At 40.8% G+C, this 21,830-nt stretch overlaps 1 protein-coding gene across 1 annotated transcript; it reads left to right on the top strand.

Annotated features, from left to right (window-relative positions):
* Window positions 1-10,931: 10,931 nt before the first annotated feature.
* Window positions 10,932-21,830, top strand: LOC148342145 (uncharacterized). The gene is made up of 3 exons (XM_088288080.1): window positions 10,932-11,018; window positions 18,316-18,340; window positions 20,028-21,830. Exons 1-3 carry the CDS (start codon window positions 10,932-10,934, stop codon window positions 21,515-21,517), a joined length of 1,602 nt encoding a protein of 533 aa, XP_088144206.1. The 3' UTR covers window positions 21,518-21,830.

Below are 21,830 nucleotides of genomic sequence, written 5' to 3'. Positions count from 1 at the left end.
GAAATCGTTTCTTCTGTTCCTCCTGGACGTAGCTGACGATCCTGCACCTGTGACGTCAAACAGCTCATAGATGCGGATGTTCGTCTGGTATTTCTGGAATGCTGTCTTGTCCCTTAAAAGTTGTCATGTCAGGGCTGGTGTCGCAAAATCCAACTTTATACTTGGCAAACCTCTCATCAATTGCTAGACATCTCGTGTTCTAAAGACTTTCTTTAAACATGATCATAAAATGTTTCAATTAAAACCTATCCCAAAAACCTAATCCTTTTGTGTCATGGTCCGTTTTGTCCTGTCATGTTTTTGTTTTGTGTTTGCCCAGCTGGAGTGGGGGCGTTTCCTTCCAGCGCTTGTTCCTGTTCATGTCGTCATGGCTGGAGAGACACGCCCATCAGCCACACACCTGTCACTCGACAAGTCATTGATTACTGCACTATTTAAACACTCCACGCTGACTACTCAGCGTCTGAATATTCCTCTTGCTCATGCTCATGCTCCAAGTTGTGAATTCTAGACACCTTGTTATTGCATTCCGTGTACCTTGTTCCCGTTCATTGTTTGTGTTTCCGTTTTCATTTATTGATCTTCTCGGTTGAGCTCAATTGGTTTCCCTTGCCCTTCTGCGGTAAGCGATTTTTGTTCATTTTGTTCCTTGCCTTTTGCAAGCGTTTTTCGTTCCCGTCGTTATTCCCCTGGTGTCAGTTTTTCCACCAGCGTCTTTCGTTGCACTTTGTCGGTATTGGGTATGATTATATATCTTATATATATTGTCCGCACCCCAGCCACGCCTCCCCATCTCCAACCCTCACAAACAGCTACCGTCCATCAGCCACTCGACCCCCATCTTTCCAACCTCATATCTGCAACTCCCCCTGCTCATCCAACTGCTCCCACCACTTTCCCCACACTCTTCACCCTGCTTGCTTTGACTTTTTTCTTTCAATTTCCTCATCAACTCAGAGTTCCCAATGGTCACATTTCGTACGTCCGCAAGACACATGCTCAATGAAGCCTTTGTGTTTCGGTTTCATATACTTTTTATCTCAAGTAATTTCATCGCCAATCCTCTCCCGTAATTTCATTGCTAATCATCCCCTGAAATTTTTATAACAATCATAATTTTACATTCCCACCATTTCCCCATTTTTAATCAACTACGACTCAAGCAGTGTGGAACTCTCATCGGAGCAAGGTCCATCCTATCACAGATTTTTCCGTGTTTTGGATTCTCCTCTCTGTACTACCAAAATATCCACAACTTCATTATTTATCCACTCCAACCAATCAGGCAGTTTTATCTTATCACCGTTAGGTTTCCCCCTGTTCTGCTTCAGGGTTGCATTCAGTCACACGATCGCTTGAACTTTCACACGATATATTGTATGCGCCACACGTTACTTTAAGCATGTTTTGTTGTGAGTGTGGGACGCAAACCCCACTCTCTCCTTTTTATCATCACTCACCAGACATTAACACTCTACTTTCTCACACACACCCTAACATTAAACCAATTGAGTATCATAAGACATAGACCCGAGAATTATAAACATGAGACACAACAACCCAGTAGAACGCAGCACAGCAAGGGCCACAAATTGCCACGGGACATACACAACGTATAGGCAGTTAGACAATAACACAACAACGTCACAATTAACACACAGACAACAGCACAAACACAGAACAGAGCAAGTGAACCACATTGGGTTTTCTTTGTCAAGGGTCATGTAGGTTGAATCGGTCGTCCTTGCTCCTTCCCCCGGCCCGTCCACGTTCCAGGTCCAAGGCTGACCTTCTCAGGCAGGCGGCAGTCTCTGCGTCTCTCCTGCTCAAATTCCCCTGTAATCTCGTCAGTGTACAGATTGTGTGGTGTATGTTTTCTCAGATCAAATTGTTGTGTTTTTGGTGTTCCTGATCGCGTCCTTGTGACGTCCTCCCCGGCCCAACTTGATAAGTTTGTATCTTCTATGGCCTATGTGGAAAATGTCTTTTGTCGTATTTGTCCATGAAGTGCTATCTGGTTTGTCATCAGTTTGACCTGAGCAGACTGAATCTGTTTGTTCTGAATGAGAGTGTGGGTCATGAAAATACTATGTGTGCAATTTTGAGGTCTTACATTGAAACTAAGTCATATAAATTTAGCATATGAATGCATCAGTAAACACCATGACTACAATCCCAGTCAATCTTATCGATGCACTGTACTTCTACTTTCATTTGAGAAATGCTTTTTGTTTAATCAATGTTTAACATATTCAGTAAATATGAACCTGCTAAATTAAATAATTGACCTTCTGTCCCGTAAGTGTTTAAAATAATGCCAGTAATCGTAATACAATCTTTCACTATTAATTACATAAATCCGACAATAAAGCATAACTTTAACTCTATTGATGAAAGTAAAGTTTAATTTAGGCTATTAAGCAACTCAGTGTTGGGCCTTCAAGGCCTTCTCTGCTGGCCAAACATAATCAATAAAAAAAAAATCATAATCGTCGCATTGATGTCATATTATAGCTGAGCGTTGGGTTTTCAGGTGAGAGTTTTGAATCCAATCGGAATTCTGCTAGCTCGTGTTGCAGGGCAGGTTTCACAATACGAGGAGCGCGCATTATTCGTTCCGAGGCCTTAAGATGCAATTGTGCGGGCATCTCTTCTGTCAAAGTCAATGAGCTTTCAAATTTGTTAGACGGTTGCGATAGCCAATCAGATCACGAGTTGGTTACAGTGAGCCTTTTCGCTGGCCTTATGCTGATGGTGATGAACGCATTTTGTGATTGGATACTCACTCGTGAGGGGGCGGCGCGATGCCGAATCAACACACCCGAAAGTCGTAATTGGCGACCGTTCGGAAATCTAAAATATATTCTTGCTTTTTTTAAACCACAATGGCCGAAGGAGGGAAAAGTGTGGATTTAATTGCAGATCCACTTGCAAGGACATTTTCAAGTCGGACCTTTCAAGAGAAGCTATATCGTCCAACACTCACTCAGTGGTGCGTAAGTGTGTTTCTGTATATTATTTGTCCAGCCGTGGTGTCATAAATGATGGTATTTTGATGGGGATTTATTCAAGTAGGACGAAGTAGGACTTCACTGAAGGCTCAGGTGTGAAATGCACTGAAGTAACTAAAAAGTAAAAGTAAAAAAAAATAAAAAATACGATTAAGAATGTGCAAGAAAGAAAAATGTTGGCAAATGTTGAAAATAATGATATTTTCCAGGAGGTATTTATTTCTTTGTTGTTTATTCATTCAATTCTATACTTATTTCAATATTTGAGTATTATTTTTCTTTCAATATGTAGTATATTTTGTCTTTGAAGTGTGGGTTCTTGCTGCCTTCCGGAGAGGCAGCCGAGCAAGGCTGGATTGGTGATGGAAAAGAACAAAAGAAAGAAGAAAGATTTTATTCTCGTCACATGCTGATGTCAAAAGAAGTCTCCCCAAAAACGTGTGCGTGTGTGCGCTCCGGCATGTGCAGCCCCCTCTCAGACATTCCCTTCTTATAGGGAATGCCCAAATAGGACATGAATTTCTAATTTTCCCTTGTTGCATATGCATTCCCATCCCGCTAGTCTTCGGGATTTCCCTCCAAAAGTCCCCCAGAGGGAGAGCAGATGCGTCTCCCCGTTGATACGACCAGTCTACTCGTGACCACCTTAAATTACTCTCATACCCTGGAAGGTCACTGACCTGGCGAGAGAATTGCCCCCACCATAAACAATGCTCAGGCCTATTTTCTCTCAGGGCAGTATCTGGTTACATCGGAACTTCAGAACCAAGACTGGTCACTTCTGTGAGCTCCAGTCCCGTCATAGTTTCATAAAGAGAATTACTTCCCATATCTAAATTAGGCCATTTAAAAATACACTACTTTTTTTAAAAATATATTTCAATGTATATTTAAGCTTGCTTATGTAATACTACAATATTTATTCAATTATTTTAATGTGAAATTATATCAATATTAATTTAAACCTTTTTATTTCACTCTTGATTATTTCTTAACTCATTTGTTCATTTGAATATGTATGCAATTTAAATTATTCCATCCATCCAGGCATTTTGTGCCGCTCATCCGGGGTCGGGTTATTGAATTAATTTAATACTTAAGTATTTTTTACATTTCAATATTTATTTCAAGATTCGGACTCTTCTCAATGAGCTCAATATTTATAAAATGTTTCCATATTTCTTATTAATTGAATTAAGTCTGTGGTTGCCAATTTTAATATTTCCCTATTTCATTATAAAAATTATATAAAAAATATAATAGAGCATGAACAAAAATATTTAGTATATTTGACAAAAGGATACGTTTTTCCAAAGTGAGATTCTGCTTAGCAACAAACCCCAAACGCTTGATAGAGCTCAACCTAGAAAGTGTATTTAGCCAGTCAGAAATTTATTCAGAAAGCGAAATATTAAATGTATGTGAGGGGATATTTGAAGAGTTTGAGTTATGTTCAATGGACCATACATATACGAGCCAGCCAAACACAGCGAGAAAACCAGCGCTGACTCCAGTCGCCATCAAGTTGCCAAGTCCTGACATACCAAAACCTTTGAGAGAAACTGAGACTATTTGCGTTTCTCTTTCTTGTTCTTTTTCCGAGTTTAGTTTTTCACCTTTTCACAGCGTAATGAAGGCCAGTTGATCAAGTGGAACAGGTGATTTTATTGATGATTGTGGAAGGCACCGATTTCATAAGCACCGTTTCTTCTCACACCTTTTCCATTAAGTACGATTAAAAAGACAACTGAAAAACATAATGTTAACAAATGTTATTCCAGGCAAAGGCAATTAATTTCATTTACATCTTGATGTAAAATCACAAAAAAAAAGATCATCATCACACAAACACATTGATAATTCTGGCTCTGATCCCATTGGCTTTATGTCAATAAAAGAGCTTTGCAAAATTACATTTTTCATATTTTATTCAAAATCACATTTACATCTTACCACTAAGAGTCAGTTCCTTCAGTTTTTTGTTTTCTTTTTTTTAAGCTTCAAGGATCGCTGCTTTTCTCACCAGCACAATTGTGTCTCTCAGCACTACGTTTAGTGAAGAATTTTTTAGCGCAAACGCTGCAACTGAATGGCTTGTCTCCACTGTGTGTTCTTGAGTGGCGTCGTAAACTCCACTTTACAGAGAAGCTTTTGCCACAAACTGAGCAGGAAAAAGGTTTTTCTCCACTGTGCGTTCTTGTGTGATATGTTAAACTTGAATTTTGAGAGAAGCTTTTACCACAAACTGAGCATGAAAAAGGTTTTTCTCCAGTGTGTAATCGTATATGTGTTTTTAAATTTGTCTTAAAAGAAAAGCTTTTGCCACAAACTGAGCAGGAAAAAGGTTTTTCTCCAGTGTGTGTTCTTGTGTGTTCTGTTAAACTTGCCTTTTGAGAGAAGCATTTTCCACAAACTGAGCATGAAAAAGGTTTTTCTCCACTGTGTGTTCTGTTAAACTTGCCTTTTGAGAGAAGCATTTTCCACAAACTGAGCATGAAAAAGGTTTTTCTCCACTGTGTGTTCTTGTGTGCCTTGTTAAATGTGACTTTTGAGAAAAGCTTTTCCCACAAACTGAGCAGGAAAAAGGCTTTTCTCCACTGTGTGTTTTTGTGTGACTTGTTAAATGTGACTTTTGAGAGAAGCTTTTTCCACAAACTGAGCATGAAAAAGGTTTTTCTCCAGTGTGTGTTCTTGCGTGTTCTGTTAAACTTGCCTTTTGAGAGAAGCATTTTCCACAAACTGAGCATGAAAAAGATTTTTCTCCACTGTGAATACTTGTGTGGATTGTTAAATCAAACTTTTGAGAGAAGCTTTTGCCACAAACTGAGCAGGAAAAAGATTTTTCACCACAGTGTGTTTTTCTGTGCCCTTTTAAAGACAGCTTTGAAGTGAATGAGTCAGTGTGACATGCCCTTTCACCGTTGGCTTGCCCATCATCATCATCATCATCATCATTAGTATCATCATCATTAGTATCATCATCGTCGTCATGAGCATCTGATAATGTGTCCTCATTTTGTGCTTGTGATGGCCCCCAGTGGTCTTCATCACCTTCTGTTGTCACGTGATGACTTGAACTGCTGCTTGTAGGCTCCGCCCCTCTGTTGTCCTCACTCACATCCTTGTTTTCATCTTCAGTCTTTATAGGGAGAACGTTCACTGGTGACTTGTTGATCTCCTCCTCCTTTTTGATGTGAGTCAAGTCTGGATCCTCTTTCACAGAAAGGAGATCGTTTTCACTGACGTCTGCAGGACACAGAAAGACAAACACATTTAATTTGGTCGAGTCAAACCTCATGTGGCGACTATTTTTTATATAGTTCCTACCGTACTACCTTGACTGGTGCCTGCCGCACACGGAACAATGCGTGTGACCCCGACTTGGACCAAACCATGGGGGCATTTCACAAAATTACGTCCTACGATGTAAACCTCCCTTTCCTAGCAGCACAACAGTGATAAACGAGCATTTAAAAAGGAAGCACGTTGCGGCTGATGCCGATTTCATTCCTGACATAGTCACAGACGTTTCTGGAAGCGAGCTGAAGTTAGCACACACAGGCTATTGTGTGCGTCTGATGGAACACCTGTTGTGGGACCCTAACATATTGATGGGGACCACTGGGGGCCATCGCAACATAATTACATCGATAAAATAGGAATCCTTCAAGTGAAATATGTTTAAAAGTATTTCTTTTTGAATTTAGAGATAGTTTCATCCTGGGTACTTTTTGCTTCCATTATAATCTGGATACCAAAAAGAATTAAAGGGGCGCTGGAATCAGAGTCGCTATTTATTGCATGATTTACGTTTGTTTGTTTTTTTGCCCAAAATAACATTTAGCCCGCTATTACGTTCCAACATTCCCCTTTTTACTTTTATATAAAATTTCTGTTTCTAAATACATTTTAAAACAAAATTAACGTTCGAAGAGTCAAAACCCCTACACATAAATTAAGCAACAACAATTTCACTCTAACTTTTATGTTGACAAATTTGAAAAATGACAGTGTATTTTAAAGTTATCCAATATGTATTAAAATTCGACTAAGATACACCAAAATATTATGAGTTCACTGAATTATTTTGTAACCGAAATGATGTATAACAGCCAGAGGGTGTCAGTAATGAGTAACAAAGTAACACAACACCTCCCATTGTTCTGTCATCATTGTCATTTGCATAAATTATCAAGAACTTTGAGTTGTGGGGGAGATGCAAACCACCTGGGCCACAGGAACTTTATTACCAGGAACTAAATGTTCCTGGGCTTGTTGGTCGAAAAGGGGGTTGTGGCCTTCTCCCTTTTTAAGCCCATATGTCAGGTTCGCCAATTTGACATATAGGGTTCATAGCTGGAAGGAGAGAGAGATGCAGCCCAAGTGGCTACAGAAAGGTTCACAAAGTTTATTTGACAACTTTATCTCCCCTCTGTTCCCCGATGCTTTTCACACATTCCCTTTTATAACATCGGGAAATCAGATTACACTTCAAGAAATCAGATTACACTCAAGGGTGGTACAGTTCGTCTTCTCAAAAGCTGGTTTAGTCCGGTTTATCATTGGCGTGCCGCCATGGGTCGCAGCTGACTTTGTCGTCAACATCTTCTATCAGGACCCAGCACGATGCTGTTTGCGTCAGACTTTGGGGCCAACTTCTTCTTATCAGGGCTCATCACGGTGTTGTTTACTTCATCGGCACTTCTGAAGAAGTGCCACCGCCCTGCCACACTCAAACTGTAAACACTCAAGCATAGTTCACTCTATTAAACTGCAACATGTTTTATGCACTACATATTAAAATAAGCTGCGTCACGGCAAATGTATAATAACCTCTTAATATTATTCGAACACCATAGTAAGCCAAAGATGCAGATGCATTCCTTGCAGCATGCGCTTGTTCACTGATGAGATCCGTGCAACCCTGGATGGATGCATTAAATGTATTTTAAATGTTTGGATGGGGTGAAACTACGCACACGTGCATAAAACAGTGCTGGGCCACCCGAGGTTTATTGACCGAGGCAGTACAAAGTTAATAAATAAATAAGACCAATACGTACTTGATTTTTTAAAATAACTTAATATTTTGTGTTTTATCCACTAAAATTGATCATCCGCCATTGATGTTTTTGCCGCAGTGTGCACATTTTTTAGAGTCAGGCAGAATTCCTTCCGTAAGGAATTGCTTGAACAAGATATAAAAACCAGAAAATGTAAAATGTTAAATAATCAGTTCAAATTTTATACTGGAAAAAACATGGAGTTCACCCCCCACTATTGTTTTTTCTTTGGCATTTATTTCCTGCACTGATTTTATTTGGCATCAACAAATGTTCAGCAGATCTGCAAATAAAAGGCAAGATTAAAAAATAAAACGCCAATAACCTTGAACGATTTCCCCAAACAACTTAATGTTGTGATGCACATTTCTAACGATAGAAAGTCGTTCTTGACAAAGCAAATGAGAGTAAAACGTGTACAAACCTGCTTTGAGTGGCACAACCCGAGGCTGGTTGCAAACTTTGTCCAGCAGTTGAAGATGTTGCTCGTTCTCTTTTTTTATTCCCCAAAGTTCCTCTTTGTACTTGGGTGTCGTTCTTGCACACATTTTCAAATGATAATTCCAAAAAATCCGCACTTGATCTCTGCTTGGCGATGAGTCATGTGCCTCTTTTCGTTAGCGGCTAGCTAGCTAGCAAGCTAAGCTAACTACGCCGAAAAGCATCAACGCGCAAAGATGAAGTTATCGGGACACAAAGGCTTAACGAATTATGTCGTAGTCCTTTAGAGTAGCACTGGACATCCTATGAGAAAATTACAGTCAGTTCCACACTAAATCAGAAGAATTTAGCGGTGGACTGCTTTTGTTCCGGTGTGGACGAGTCAGTGGATGTGGTCGAGGTCCTTCGGAAGCTGCGCGCTTGCTTATGACGTCATGATTTAAACACGTATTTTTTCAAATATATTTCTTTGTCTCTGTGTTTGTTTTTACACTAGGCTGTTCTATTTTAATATATATTTTATATAATATTTTAATTCGGTTGATAGAAAAAAATAACAAAATAACTAAATTAACGCCACATTGGCGAGTCAGCTCTTACGTCACTTCCGCCTTTGTCCCGAGAAGCCGCTGCTGCTCCAGCAGTGGGACGTTTACGTTTCTCCGACCAAACTTGCAACAATGCTGTGGTTCACTCGGGCTGCATGAATATAATGTCTGCATATACTAACAGTGGTTCTCAATTATTTCACGCCCGCCCCTACCAAGAAGAAAAAGATTCGCGCCCCCCAACCACCATTATATTTTTGTCTGAGTGTACTGATGTTAGATGTTAAATTGAGAAGAAATATAATTTTGAGAAGTTATAGTGAGGATCTCGAAATTCAGTACTCTGTTGTGCAAATATTGATGAGATGACAAATATTTGGCATGTTATTGTTGGAGTTGAGTCACCGTGGAAATGAGAACTAGTTAGTAAATCAACCTTTAAAAGCCAAACTTCCTCCAATGCGTGTTCGTTTTTTGTGCTCAAGAAGAAAAGGGTCAAATAAAGACTCAACAACTGATTAGAGTTCCGATATTTAGTTTCTTCAATTTCTGGAGTTCAGGAAATAGTACAAAGACAGATATCTGGGCGGCTTTTTCTTCATCTCACGAGAAACTGCACTTGGCGAGCACAGTCAAAAAATGCGCGCCATCTTTCAGCCCAGCTTCAGTTTTTATAGGAGTTTTTTATGTCAAGGGTAATGTAGGTTGAATCGGTTGAATCAGTCGTCCTCGCTCCCTCCCACGGCACGGCTCCACGTCCAAGGGAAGGTCCTGCCCAGGTTAGTCATCGTCTGGGTAGTTGATGATGGTCGATTCCTGTCTGGTCCCGTAGACTGGCACGCCAAGGCTGGCCTTCTCCGGCAGGCAGTCTCTCCGTCTCTCTCCTCGCAGGCATTCCTCTGTAATCTTGTCGGTGTGCGCTTGTGTATGTCCAAGTGTCTGTGCGTGTATGAGCATGTGTATGTGCAGGTGTAAGTATATGTCTGCGTGTGTTGTTGGAGTTTTTACCTTTAAATGTACCAAAAGTTTACCAAAATAGTTTAATTAATTATCTGACTCCATTAATGGTTAACCAAACACAACCTCCATTCATCCAACAATTATGCGCGCTCGTTTTGAGAGAAAGATGACCAGGATGCCGGCAACTTCACACGGGAGTGGATTTATTCTTAACAGGAGATCTAGTACAAAGTCTGAGAGGCCCGGTTACAGCAACCAACAGGAAAAAACAACGCCCCCCCCCTAAGTTGCCCAGGATCATTTATACATTTCAGCAAACAAAGCCAAGACTTCCTACTCTTCCCCTATTGGCTATGTGTCATCTGCAGTTAACTTTAGCTTTCTCTTAGTGGACGTCTTCTGCCCGCAAGGTGACGTGTCGGCTCTTCCCACGGTGCGCGCCATGGCAGTTGTTTGTGCGCTCCACTGCCGATGAACCACTGGATCTGTTATTCTGCTCTCACGGTCGACCGTGTGACCATCTCACACAACAACAGCCGGGTGGCCTTGATCGAAGTCCGGGACCCTTCGCGTCTGCACACTCAGTTCTCCGACGTGCGGCTCATCCTGCACAAAACATCTGCCACCCATGCATTTCACACAGCCTGGCCTGACCTTTTCTCATGCATTGATTTAAAGCCCAATCAGTATATATCTTTATTGCATTAAACTGAATACATGTCACTTGTAGTCAAGCTTATAAAATCCTTTAATCCCTCTCATGGCCTCAGCGAACTGAGGCCATCACCCCCGCCAAAATAATAATAGAAAAATAATAACAGTAAAAAATGTAGAATGATATCTAAAATTTTATTCCCTCTCATGGCCTCAGACAACTGAGGCCATTACCACTGACTCCGCTGAACCCCATGGACCTGCTGGCTGCCAGAGGAACTGGCTGTGGGTCCGACAGGGGGATCATCATGTACTTGCCACCCGGTCGCAACGGGCCCAAGGTGCGCTCGAGGGTTTTAACTGTAAGAGATCTGATACAAGGTATACAACAACATCCGCAAAGCACCATAATTAGCTGTAAATACTGCCACTGAGATTAATATAGAGCTAATCAGACCTGTCCATTTAGCAAAGACATTCAACCATCCTGACCACATTTCCGAATCTCCACCTGAATGTTTTTTCATCCCCTTGTTCAAAGTTTGCAAACCTTCCAATGCCTTGGTGAGACGCCCATCCGGTGCCGTGTTGTTTGGGATGAAACTACAACATTGATCCCGAAATATCCCGCACACTCCTTGTTTTTCAGCCAATAACCTATCTAAAGCAATCCTATTTTGAAACATTATTAATAAGGTTTTTGACAATTGTTTATGTACCGCCTCTAATTGATCCCAATTTAACTGGTCCAAATCTACAGGTGTCACACTCACCGGCATAATTAAAGTCACCAGGGCACACCTGCCAGAGGCATTGGTCGGCAGCCTGTCGTATAGAAATTTTCCACCATAACACAACCAGACGTCTGCACGGGAAAGCGGGGGTCCTGCTGGAAGAGACACATTCGTTTCACACCAATCCCACGGTATTTGTCCAATTGTGTGTCCTGCTCCATTCAACTTCAAACACGTAAAATTGTGTGATTGAATAATTCCGCATATATACCAACCTCGGGGTCTTGGTCACAAATTTTATAAAACAATATCACCTGTGCGTCTGTCAACCTATCCGAGCTGTCCTCCCGTTCCTCGTACATGACCGTCTGGTTGCAGTGGTACTGTAACATCACAATTTTTGTCTCCCCTCCGTCTGTCTAAAAAACAGTCTCATAGATTAGAAGCAAACATTCTAAAAGCGCGGAAAGCAAGCCTATCATTCAGAAATAATAAGGAAAAGGACAGCCGTGTCCATTTTTATGTTTGATTTGTATGTGTTTCAATTGGTCAGTATCTCACCCTCTCTTGACCTGCCTGTCCGGGCGGTCAACCTTCAGGCTTACCATAGCGGGGAAAGAACTCCGGTGCGGGTCGAAGTTGTGAGTAATGGAACCACTTACGACCTTTTGTATCTACCGTACTTTCATTTGATAAATGCTTTCTGTTTAATTAATGTTTAACATATTTAGTAAATATGAACCTGCTAAATTAAATATTTGACCTTCTGTCCCGTAAGTGTTTACAATAATGCCAGCAATCGTTATACAATCCTTCAAAAAATGCATGCTAAATAATCGCAATAATACCATAATTAATTGTATTCAATCGCCTTTTTCAATTTGTTTGTGAAGCTTGTATCAGTCACTTGAATAATATATTTTAATCAACGTAAACCCACCAAATATTATATCTATTTCAATTCTCAGACTGTTGTAATAGCTTTCTTCGAATATAATCTAGACCGTGTCATCCTCACAGGCATTGCCCCCAGAAACAATTCTCCAACGTATGAATTTAGTTTTGCTGATAATCACCACAATCCAGCAGTGTTGGTTCGCAATAATGTCCTAATGATATCCAGCTAATATGGCACAATATTAGAATTTGACTTCGCAACATGGGTAAATCATTCCTGAATTAAATAAAATTTAGTTCACTGAGTTCAAATATCTAACTGTGTTTAGAGATTACAAATTAAGCCTCGATCTAACGCTCCAATTTGGACTGTTTTTTGACAAATTTTTAAAGCAACCCAAATGAAATAGTAACCATTTATGCTTAAAATATCCCAAAACTATAATAACGCAGATACCAAATTAAACCTTTTTTTTTTCTTTTTTAACGGGAAGAATAGGTGTTCTCCAAGACATAGACAGCTCCAAGACTGCTGCAGTCTTCACCTCCTATTGTCTCCCGAATGCTTCAATCCACCTACAGGCCGTGCCCACACTGATTCTGTCAACTGGGGAGGGTGTAGAGACAGTAAAAACAATACACACACACCGAATTACCTCTTCCGAGTGACCCGTCTTGTGAAATTCTGGATGTTGCCAAAACCGAAGAATTTGTAGTGGGTGTTAAAATATGATATTCTGATAGTGACGCGGAGTATTCAACAACTCTGGGGCCTAGATCTTTTGTATGATGATGTGCATCGATATTCAATGTGATTTGTGGTTCTGTGAAAGTAAATAATTCATACCATTTCCGCTGCTCAGGGACAAGGCAGGCGTACGAGGCAACGTACAACAAATATATAATCCTAATGGAAGATCTACTCCTGACTAAATTTAGATGAATGCATTTTGATAAACCAAATCATGTGTGACCACATGTACAATGTAATGTCAATTGGTGAATTGAATGGGTGGAGGTTGCTACACCACTCAGACCAGAGCAGGAACAGGGCATACCCACCGCGGGAGGATGAAGAACCAGGTTTCAGAGCTGCCCTCAGATGTTTCAGTTTAGTTCAACCACCCCTACCTCTGTTACCGCAATCGTTGACCAGCCTGGTACGGACAGCCAGCCTGCTGTGGCGCCACGTCACCCGAACCTTGCCTAGGAGCAGCAGAAGTGGAAGGAACAGGTGCAATGGGACCTGTTTGCGTCAACGGCTGCATTAGCTGCTCCCCTCCCTTTTTTTTCTCTTGGCCTCCTTAACCTGCAAGTACAACAATGTTTAGTCACGCTCCTTAATCCAATCCCATATTTTCCTTTTCTGATGTCGTGCAAAATTATGTACAAAATGTGTTCTACTTGGACCGATTAGCATTTTTCATTGATGGACTATTTCGCCTGATGTCTGCCACCGGAAGAAGCACGCCCTTGTGGACGGCCAACTGGAACAGCTGTGTAATGTTGACATTATTGGATGGGTCACTGACGGAAGTCTCACTCCATTCACGTCTCGCCCTGGCCACATAGACCAGGCCTGTCTCCTCCGCTCCCCACCTGAAAGATACAGCCACATCGGCCCCAACAGGGCCAGAAATATCTGATGCACGGCACGGCCAATCTCACCTGAGGTGTCCCCATTCAGCCGGTGACCGTCATGCTGGTCTGTAGGTCTGGCCTCGGCCTCAAGTAAGGACAGTTCCTGACAAGTAAATTTTGTCCCGCATGTAACTCTGTAATCCTGTTTTGAAACAATTCTGATACTGCTTATGATCAATTACAGCATCAATAAGAGTGACTAGTAGCGAGACTGATACCCAATCGCCAGGCTACAATGGGTTAAGCTGTCTGTTATATCCAATCAGACAAGCGTGAGCCCTTGAGTAGACACTGCTTATAATCAGTTACAGTATCAAATAATATAATAGTCACAACTCATGATCAATTGCTATGACTTATTATTAACTTCAGGATCGCGGATCGTCGGCGACTTACATGGACAGCAAACACTTCACTGCGTTAAACAAGCGGCACATTTTATTTAACCCACAGTATAAAGTGTACAAGCAAGCAAGCAACAATTGTATCTCAGCTCATAGATTACATGCAATACATAAATCTCATTACCGTGTGCTGGAAGGACGGAGAGCCCCGGCGTCCTCAGTAATGCGAGCAAAAAATACGATGCTGGGCGTCCGCGCGTAAAACCCTCAGCCGACTCCACTTACGTTTTGCCTCCGTCACATTCTTATAGCCAATATCGCACCCCATCCCCTCCCGTTCGAGTGCGCTTTGATGGTTTGCATGGCCCTTTGCACAACCTTGGCCTTTGCCAATCCTTACTCCCTTTTCGATACTCCCTTTTTTCGTTATCGGCTGTACCTTTTCGCATGAGTCAGACATTCCTGGTGCTTAGGCCCTGTGCGAATTCCCTCCAATTATTCCCATTCTCATAACACATAGACACAGCCTGTGCAAATTCCCTCCAATTATTCCCATTCTCATAACACAGACACAGACATCTACTAACGCATGTATATAGGTATAAAATGGTTATTATGCAGCATTTATGTGGTAAAACAACATTAATAAACCATATTTCACTTCAGTGATGCACAGGAATGACATTACAGCTCGCTCCACAGTCTATTTGAAATTTAACTTGTGTAGTGTCAATTAGCATACCAGCAAAGAGTTGTTTTTCTGGAGTATGTCTGTCTCCAATCTGGTTCACGTTCTCTTTTGTCTCAACGATGTGGGTTATCATCATAATATCTTCATATTCTTTTTTATCTTGCTCTTGAATTGCATTCACAGCTCTATCATTTTTACCATGTGCATTTTTTGTCTTACACATAGCAGCAAAATGATTATCCTTCCCACATTTTTTACACTTTTTTCCAAAAGCAGGGCACTTCTTTTTATTCCACTCATGCTTCTTGCCACAAAACTTACAGCAAACATCACCTCTGCTTGCTTTTTCTTGTTTGAGTAGATGCACTTCCTCCTCTGACTGCCCTTGCAGTGTTTGACCATTTTCTCGTGACAACTCTGTTGCTCGACAAATCTTCATGCGTTTTTCTAATGTCAGATTGTCTTCTCTCAGCAGTCTTTCCCTCAGCGCATTGTCGTTTGTGCCACACACGATTCTATCTTTTTCCCTCAGCGCATTGTCGTTTGTGCCACACACGATTCTATCTTTTTCCCTCAGCGCATTGTCGTTTGTGCCACACACGATTATATCTTTTATCAATGAGTCTCTCAGCTGCTCAAAATTGCAGGTGCTGGCCAAAACTCTCAATTCAGTAACGTACTTGTCCACATTTTCGCCCGGTGTCTGATCTCTCATGAAGAATCTGTATCTCTCCACAGTCTCGTTTAACTTAGGGTTACAATGTTCGTCGAATTTTCTCATCATCTCCCTCACGGTAGTTCTTGCCGACACATCATCCATCAACAACGTGTTCAACAGTTCTCTACCTCCTGCCTATGAGCTAATGAAACAGCTTGCATTTCGTGGATTCCTCCGAGTCCGGCATTGTCAGGTCCACATACAATGTGAATTCCTCTTTCCACGCTTTCCACGTCTTCGTCAAATTGTTTGAATCCAAAGCCAGAATCGGCGGCGGTCGCAGTCCTTCCATCGTAGCGACTGTCCGTAGTTAGCTTCCGTGCTAACAAGCTAGCGATCCTTTCAACACTCTCTTCCCGTCGCCAGTTATGACTCACGCGCTGCCACCATGTTTCACTCTGTTCTGTTTCTCATACAGAGTGGACGGTTAAAGCATTGACTTGCTTACTTCACTTTTATTAACTTCTTAACTTTTGCAGTACAGTACGTTACTTCAGTCTGTTGACATAGGGAAAACGTCACTTCCTCTTTCTCTCGTCCGTCACTGTAATCGGCCCCAAAGCAACATAACATAACTAACAATAATATTGTTACAATGTTAAACATTGATTAAACAAAAAGCATTTATCAAAAGAAACTAGAAGCACGGGTCACAAGAATGACTGGGATTGTAGTCATGATGTTTACTGATTTATTATATTATTCTCATATGCTAAATTTAGAGTAATTAGTTTAAATGTGTGAACTTTATTGAAATTCTCAATCGTGAGAATCGATTTGCGCACATAGCATTTCCATGAGCTGCCCTCACATTCACAGCACTTCATGGTCAAATACGACGAAGCACATTCTCCACATTGGCTGTAGAGATGCAAACATACCAAATTGGGCACTGGAGGACTCACACAGACGCTATCAAAAGAAAAACACATTCCGAAAGACATAACAATTGGAGATCGGAGCACACACACATACACACTTGCACATACCCACGCACACGCACACACCAACAAGATTACAGAGGAATGCCAGCGGGGAGAAAGAAGTAAGTAAGTTTCGCATGGCTACACCTCTATTCATAGAGGTGTGGGTCCGGGAGCGAAACAGAGTTTCGGTTCGGACGCCGGGTTTTTGGATCATTCTTGGTTTCCCCGTATGGGTACTCTGCCACCGCACGACGACAACGTGATGATCCAGCGGGGAGAGAGACGGAAAGACTGCCCGCCGGAGAAGGCCAGCCTTGGCGTGCCAGTCTTGGGGACCAAACGGGAATCAATTTATCCAGACGATGACTAACCTGGGGAGGACCTTCCCTTGGACGTGGACCCGTGCCGTGGGAGGGAGCGAGGACGACCGATTCAACCGATTCAACCTACATGACCCTTGACATAAAAAACTCCTCTAAAAACTGAAGCTGGGCTGAAAGATGGTGCGCATTTGTCGACTGTGCTCGCCCAAGTGCAGTTTTCTCGTGAGATGAAGAAAAAGCCGCTCAGATATCTTTGTACTATTTCCTGAACGCCAGAAATTGAAGAAACTAAATATTGGAACTCTATTCAGTTGTTGTTGAGTCTTTATTTGACCCTATTCTTCTTGAGTACAAAAAACAAACACGCGTTGGAGTAAGTTTGGCTTTTAAAGGTTGATTTACTAACTACTTCTCATTTCCACGGTGACCCAACTCCATCAATGACATGACAAATATTTGTCCTCTCATCAATATTTGCAAAACTGAGTTTCGAGATCCTTACTATAATAGTTCTCAACATGATATTTCTTATCAATTTAGCTTAGTTAAGGGATATTTTATTGACAATCTAACATCAATATACAAAGACAGAAAAAAATTGGTGGTGGGGGGGCGCGAATCTTTTTCTTCTTGGTAGGAGCGGGCGTGAAATAATTGAGAAGCACTGCTAGTATATGCAGACATTACCACAGCATTGTTGCAAGTTCGGTCGGAGAAACGTAAACGTCCCACTGCTGTTGCAGCAGCGGCTTCTCGGGGCAAAGGAAGAAGTGACGTAGAGATGACTCGCCAATGTGGCGTTAATTTAGTTATTTTGTTTTGTTTTTTTATCAACCGAATTTAAATATTATATAAAATATATATTAAAATAGAACAGCCAGGGGTAAAAAGAAAGACAGAGGCAAAGAAATATATTTGAAAAATACGCGCTTAAAGCATGACGTCATAAGCAAGCGCGCAGCTTGCGAAGGGCCTCGACCACATCCACCTACCCGTCCACACCGAAACAAAAACAACCACCGCTAAATTCTTCTGATTTAGTGTGATACTGACTGTAATTTTTTCACAGGATGTCCAGTGCTACTCTAAAGGACGTCAACATAATTCATTAAGTCTTTGTGTCCCGATAACCTCATTTTCGCGCGTTGATGCTTTTCGGCGTAGTTAGCTTACCTTGTTAGCTAGCTAGCCGCTAACGAAAAGAGGCACATGACTAATCGTCAAGCAGAGATCAAGTGCGGATTTTTTGCAATTATCATTTGAAAATGTGTGAAAAAACGACACCCAAGTACAAAGAGGAACTTTGTGGAAAAAAAGAAGAGAACGAGCAACATCTTCAACTGCTGGACGAAGTTTGCAACCAGCCTCGTGTTGTGCCACACAAAGCAGGTTTATACCCGTTTTACTCTCATTTGCTTTGTAAAGAACGACTTTCTATCGTTAAAAATATGCATCACAACATTAAGTTGTTTGGGGAAATCGTTCAAGGTTATTGCCGCTTTATTTTTAAATATTGCCTTTTACTTGCAGGTCTGCTGAGCAATTGTTTATGTCAAATGTAATCAGTGCAGAAAATAAATGTCAAAGAATAACCAATAGTGGGGGGTGAACTCCGTGTTTTTCCAGTATAAAATTTGAACTGATTATTTAACATTTTACATTTTCTGTTTTTTATATCTTGTTCAAGCAATTCCTTACGGAAGGAATTCTGTTTGAATCTAAAATATGTGCACACTGCGGCGAAAACATTAATGGCGGTTGATCAATTTTAGTGGATAAAACACAAAATATTAAGTTTTAAAAAAAAAAATCAAGTACGTAATGGTTTTATTTATTTATTTATTAACTTTGTACTGGCTTCGTCGGGTGAGAGTCAATGAACCTCCGGTGGCTCTGCACTGTTTTGTGCACATGTGCGTAGATTCACCCCATCCAAACATTTAAAATACATTTAATGCATCCATCCAGGGTTGCACGGATCTCATCAGTGAAAAAGCGCATGCTGCAAGGAATGCATCTGCATCTTTGGCTTACTATGGGCTTAAAAAGGGAGAACGTCACAACCCCCTTTTCTACCAACAAGGCCAGGAACATTTTGTTCCTGGTAATAAAGTTCCTGTGGCCCAGGTGGTTTGCATCTCCCCCGCAACTCAAAGTTCTTGATAATTTATGCAAATGATAATGATGATGTATCAATGGGAGGTGTTGTGTTACTTTGTTACTCATTACTGACACCCTATGGCTGTTATACATCATTACGGTAACAAAATAATTCAGTGAACTCATAATATTTTGGTGTATCTTCGTCGAATTTGAATACATATTGGATAACTTTAAAATATACAGTCATTATTCAAATATGTCAACATGAAAGTCAGAGAGAAAGTGTTGTTGCTTAATGCTTATGTGTAAGAACTTTTACTCTTCAAACGTAATTTTGTTTTAAAATTTATTTCAAAACAGAAATTTTATAAAAATAAAAAGGGTAATGTCGGAACTTACTCGCAGGATAAATGTCATTTGGGGTAAAAAACAAACAAACGTAAATCATACAATAAATAGCGACTCCTTGAATTCTTTTAGGTATCCAGATTATCATGAAAGCAAAAAGTACCCACGATCAAACTATCTCTAAATGCAAAAACAAATACTTGTAAACATATTTCACTTGAACGATTCCTATTCTATCAATGACATTATGTTGCGATGGCCCCCATCAATGTTAGGGTCCCACAACAGGTGTTCATCAGACGCACACAATAGCCTGTGTGTGCTAACTTCAGCTCGCTTCCAGAAACGTCTGTGACTATGTCAGGAATGAAATAGGGCATCGGCCGCAACGTGCTTCCTTTTTAAATGCTCGTTTATCACTGTTGTGCTGCTAGAAAATGGAGGTTTACATCGTAGGACGTAATTTTGTGAAATGCCCCCATGGTCCGGTCCAAATCGGGGTCGCACGCATTGATTCGTGTTCGGCAGGCACAAGTCAAGGTAGCACGGTAGAAACAATATAAGACAAAGTCGTCGCCTGACCTTTGACTTGGCCAAACCAAATTTGTCTTTTTGTGTCCTGCAGATGTCAGACAAAATGATCTCTGTTCTGTGAAAGAGGAGCCAGACTTGACTCACATCAAAAAGGAGGAGGAGGAAGAGATCAACAAGTCACCAGTGAACGTTCTCCCTATAAAGACTGAAGATGAAAACAAGGATGAGAGTGAGGACAACAGAGGGGCGGAGCCTACAAGCAGCAGCTCAAGTCATCACGTGAACACAGAAGGTGATGAAGACCACTGGGGGCCATCACAAGCACATAATGAGGACACATTATCAGATGCTCATGACGATGATGATGATACTAATGATGATGATAATGGGCAAGCTAAAGGTGAAAGGGCATGTCACACTGACTCAATAACTTCAAAGTTGTCTTTAAAAGGGCACAAAAAAACACACAGTGGTGAAAAACCTTTTTCCTGCTCGGTTTGTGGCAAAAGCTTCTCTCGAAAGACTAATTTAGTAAGGCACACAAGAACGCACAGTGGAGAAAAACCTTTTTCTTGCTCAGTTTGTGGAAAATGCTTCTCTCGAAAGGCAAATTTAACACAACATACAAGAACACACAGTGGAGAAAAACCTTTTTCCTGCTCAGTTTGTGGCAAAGGATTCTCTCTAAAATCAACTTTAACAAAACATAGAAGAATACACAGTGGAGAAAAACCTTTTTCCTGCTCAGTTTGTGGCAAGAGTTTCTCTCAAAGGTCTCATTTAATAATTCACACAAGAACACACAGTGGTGAAAAATCTTTTTCCTGCTCTGTTTGTGGAAAATGCTTCTCTCGAAAGGAAAATTTAACACAACATACAAGAACACACAGTGGAGAAAAACCTTTTTCATGCTCAGTTTGTGGCAAGAGTTTCTCTGACAAGTGTAATTTAACAAGCCACACAAGAATACACAGTGGTGAAAAAACTTTTTCTTGCTCTGTTTGTGGAAAATGCTTCTCTCAAAAGACAGGTTTAACATATCACACAAGAAAGCACAGTGGAGAAAAACCTTTTTCATGCTCTGTTTGTGGCAAGAGTTTCTCTGACAAGTCTAATTTAACAAGCCACACAAGAACACACAGTGGTGAAAAACCTTTTTCTTGCTCGGTTTGTGGCAAAAGCTTCCTGCGTAAGTCGCATTTAACAAGCCACACAACAACACACAGTGGTGAAAAATCTTTTTCCTGCTCAGTTTGTGGAAAATGCTTCTCGAAAAAGACATATTTAACAGAACACACAAGAACACACAGTGGTGAAAAACCTTTTTCCTGCTCAGTTTGTGGCAAAAGCTTTAATGTAAAGTCAATTTTAAAATATCACACAAGAACACACACTGGAGAAAAACCTTTTTCCTGCTCAGTTTGTGCCAAGAGTTTCTCTCAAAAGTCACATTTACGAAACCACACAAGAACACACAGTGGAGACAAGCCATTCAGTTGCAGCGTTTGTTCTAAAAAATTCTTCACTAAACAGGGAGCTGAGAGACACAATTGTGCTGGCGAGAATTGCAGCGATCCTTGAAGATTAAAAAAAGGAAAAAAATTGAAAGAACCGACTCTTTGTGGTAAGATGTAAATGTGATTTTCAATAAAATATGATGAAATTGAATTTTGCAAAGCTCTTTTATTGGCACAAAGCCAATGTGATCAGTGCCAGAAGAACCATTGTGTCTGAGTGATGATTTGTTTTGGTGTTTACATCCAACATGTAAATAAAAAAATTAATTGCCTTTGCCTGGAATAACATTTGTTAACATTATGCTTTTCAGTTGTCTTTTTAATCGTACTTCATGGAAAAAGTGTGAGAAGAAACGGTGCTTATGAAATCGGTGCGT

This window comes from Idiotropiscis lumnitzeri, chromosome 2 (assembly GCF_059441095.1).
Source record: "Idiotropiscis lumnitzeri isolate Australia: NSW breed Sydney's pygmy pipehorse chromosome 2, RoL_Ilum_1.0, whole genome shotgun sequence".
NCBI lineage: Eukaryota > Metazoa > Chordata > Actinopteri > Syngnathiformes > Syngnathidae > Idiotropiscis > Idiotropiscis lumnitzeri.
Note: the sequence above shows the minus strand (reverse complement) of the source record. Positions and strands in the feature narration are given on the sequence as shown.

Excerpts from the sequence above, each read along its gene's own strand:
- LOC148342145 (XM_088288080.1), top strand. The coding sequence starts at position 10,932 with ATGGACCTGCTGGCTGCCAGAGGAACTGGCTGTGGGTCCGACAGGGGG. Across the intron at positions 11,019-18,315 it reads CCGGTCGCAACGGGCCCAAG|CCTCGTGTTGTGCCACACAA; the intron begins GTGCGCTCGAGG and ends GTTTGCAACCAG. Across the intron at positions 18,341-20,027 it reads TGTTGTGCCACACAAAGCAG|ATGTCAGACAAAATGATCTC; the intron begins GTTTATACCCGT and ends TGTGTCCTGCAG.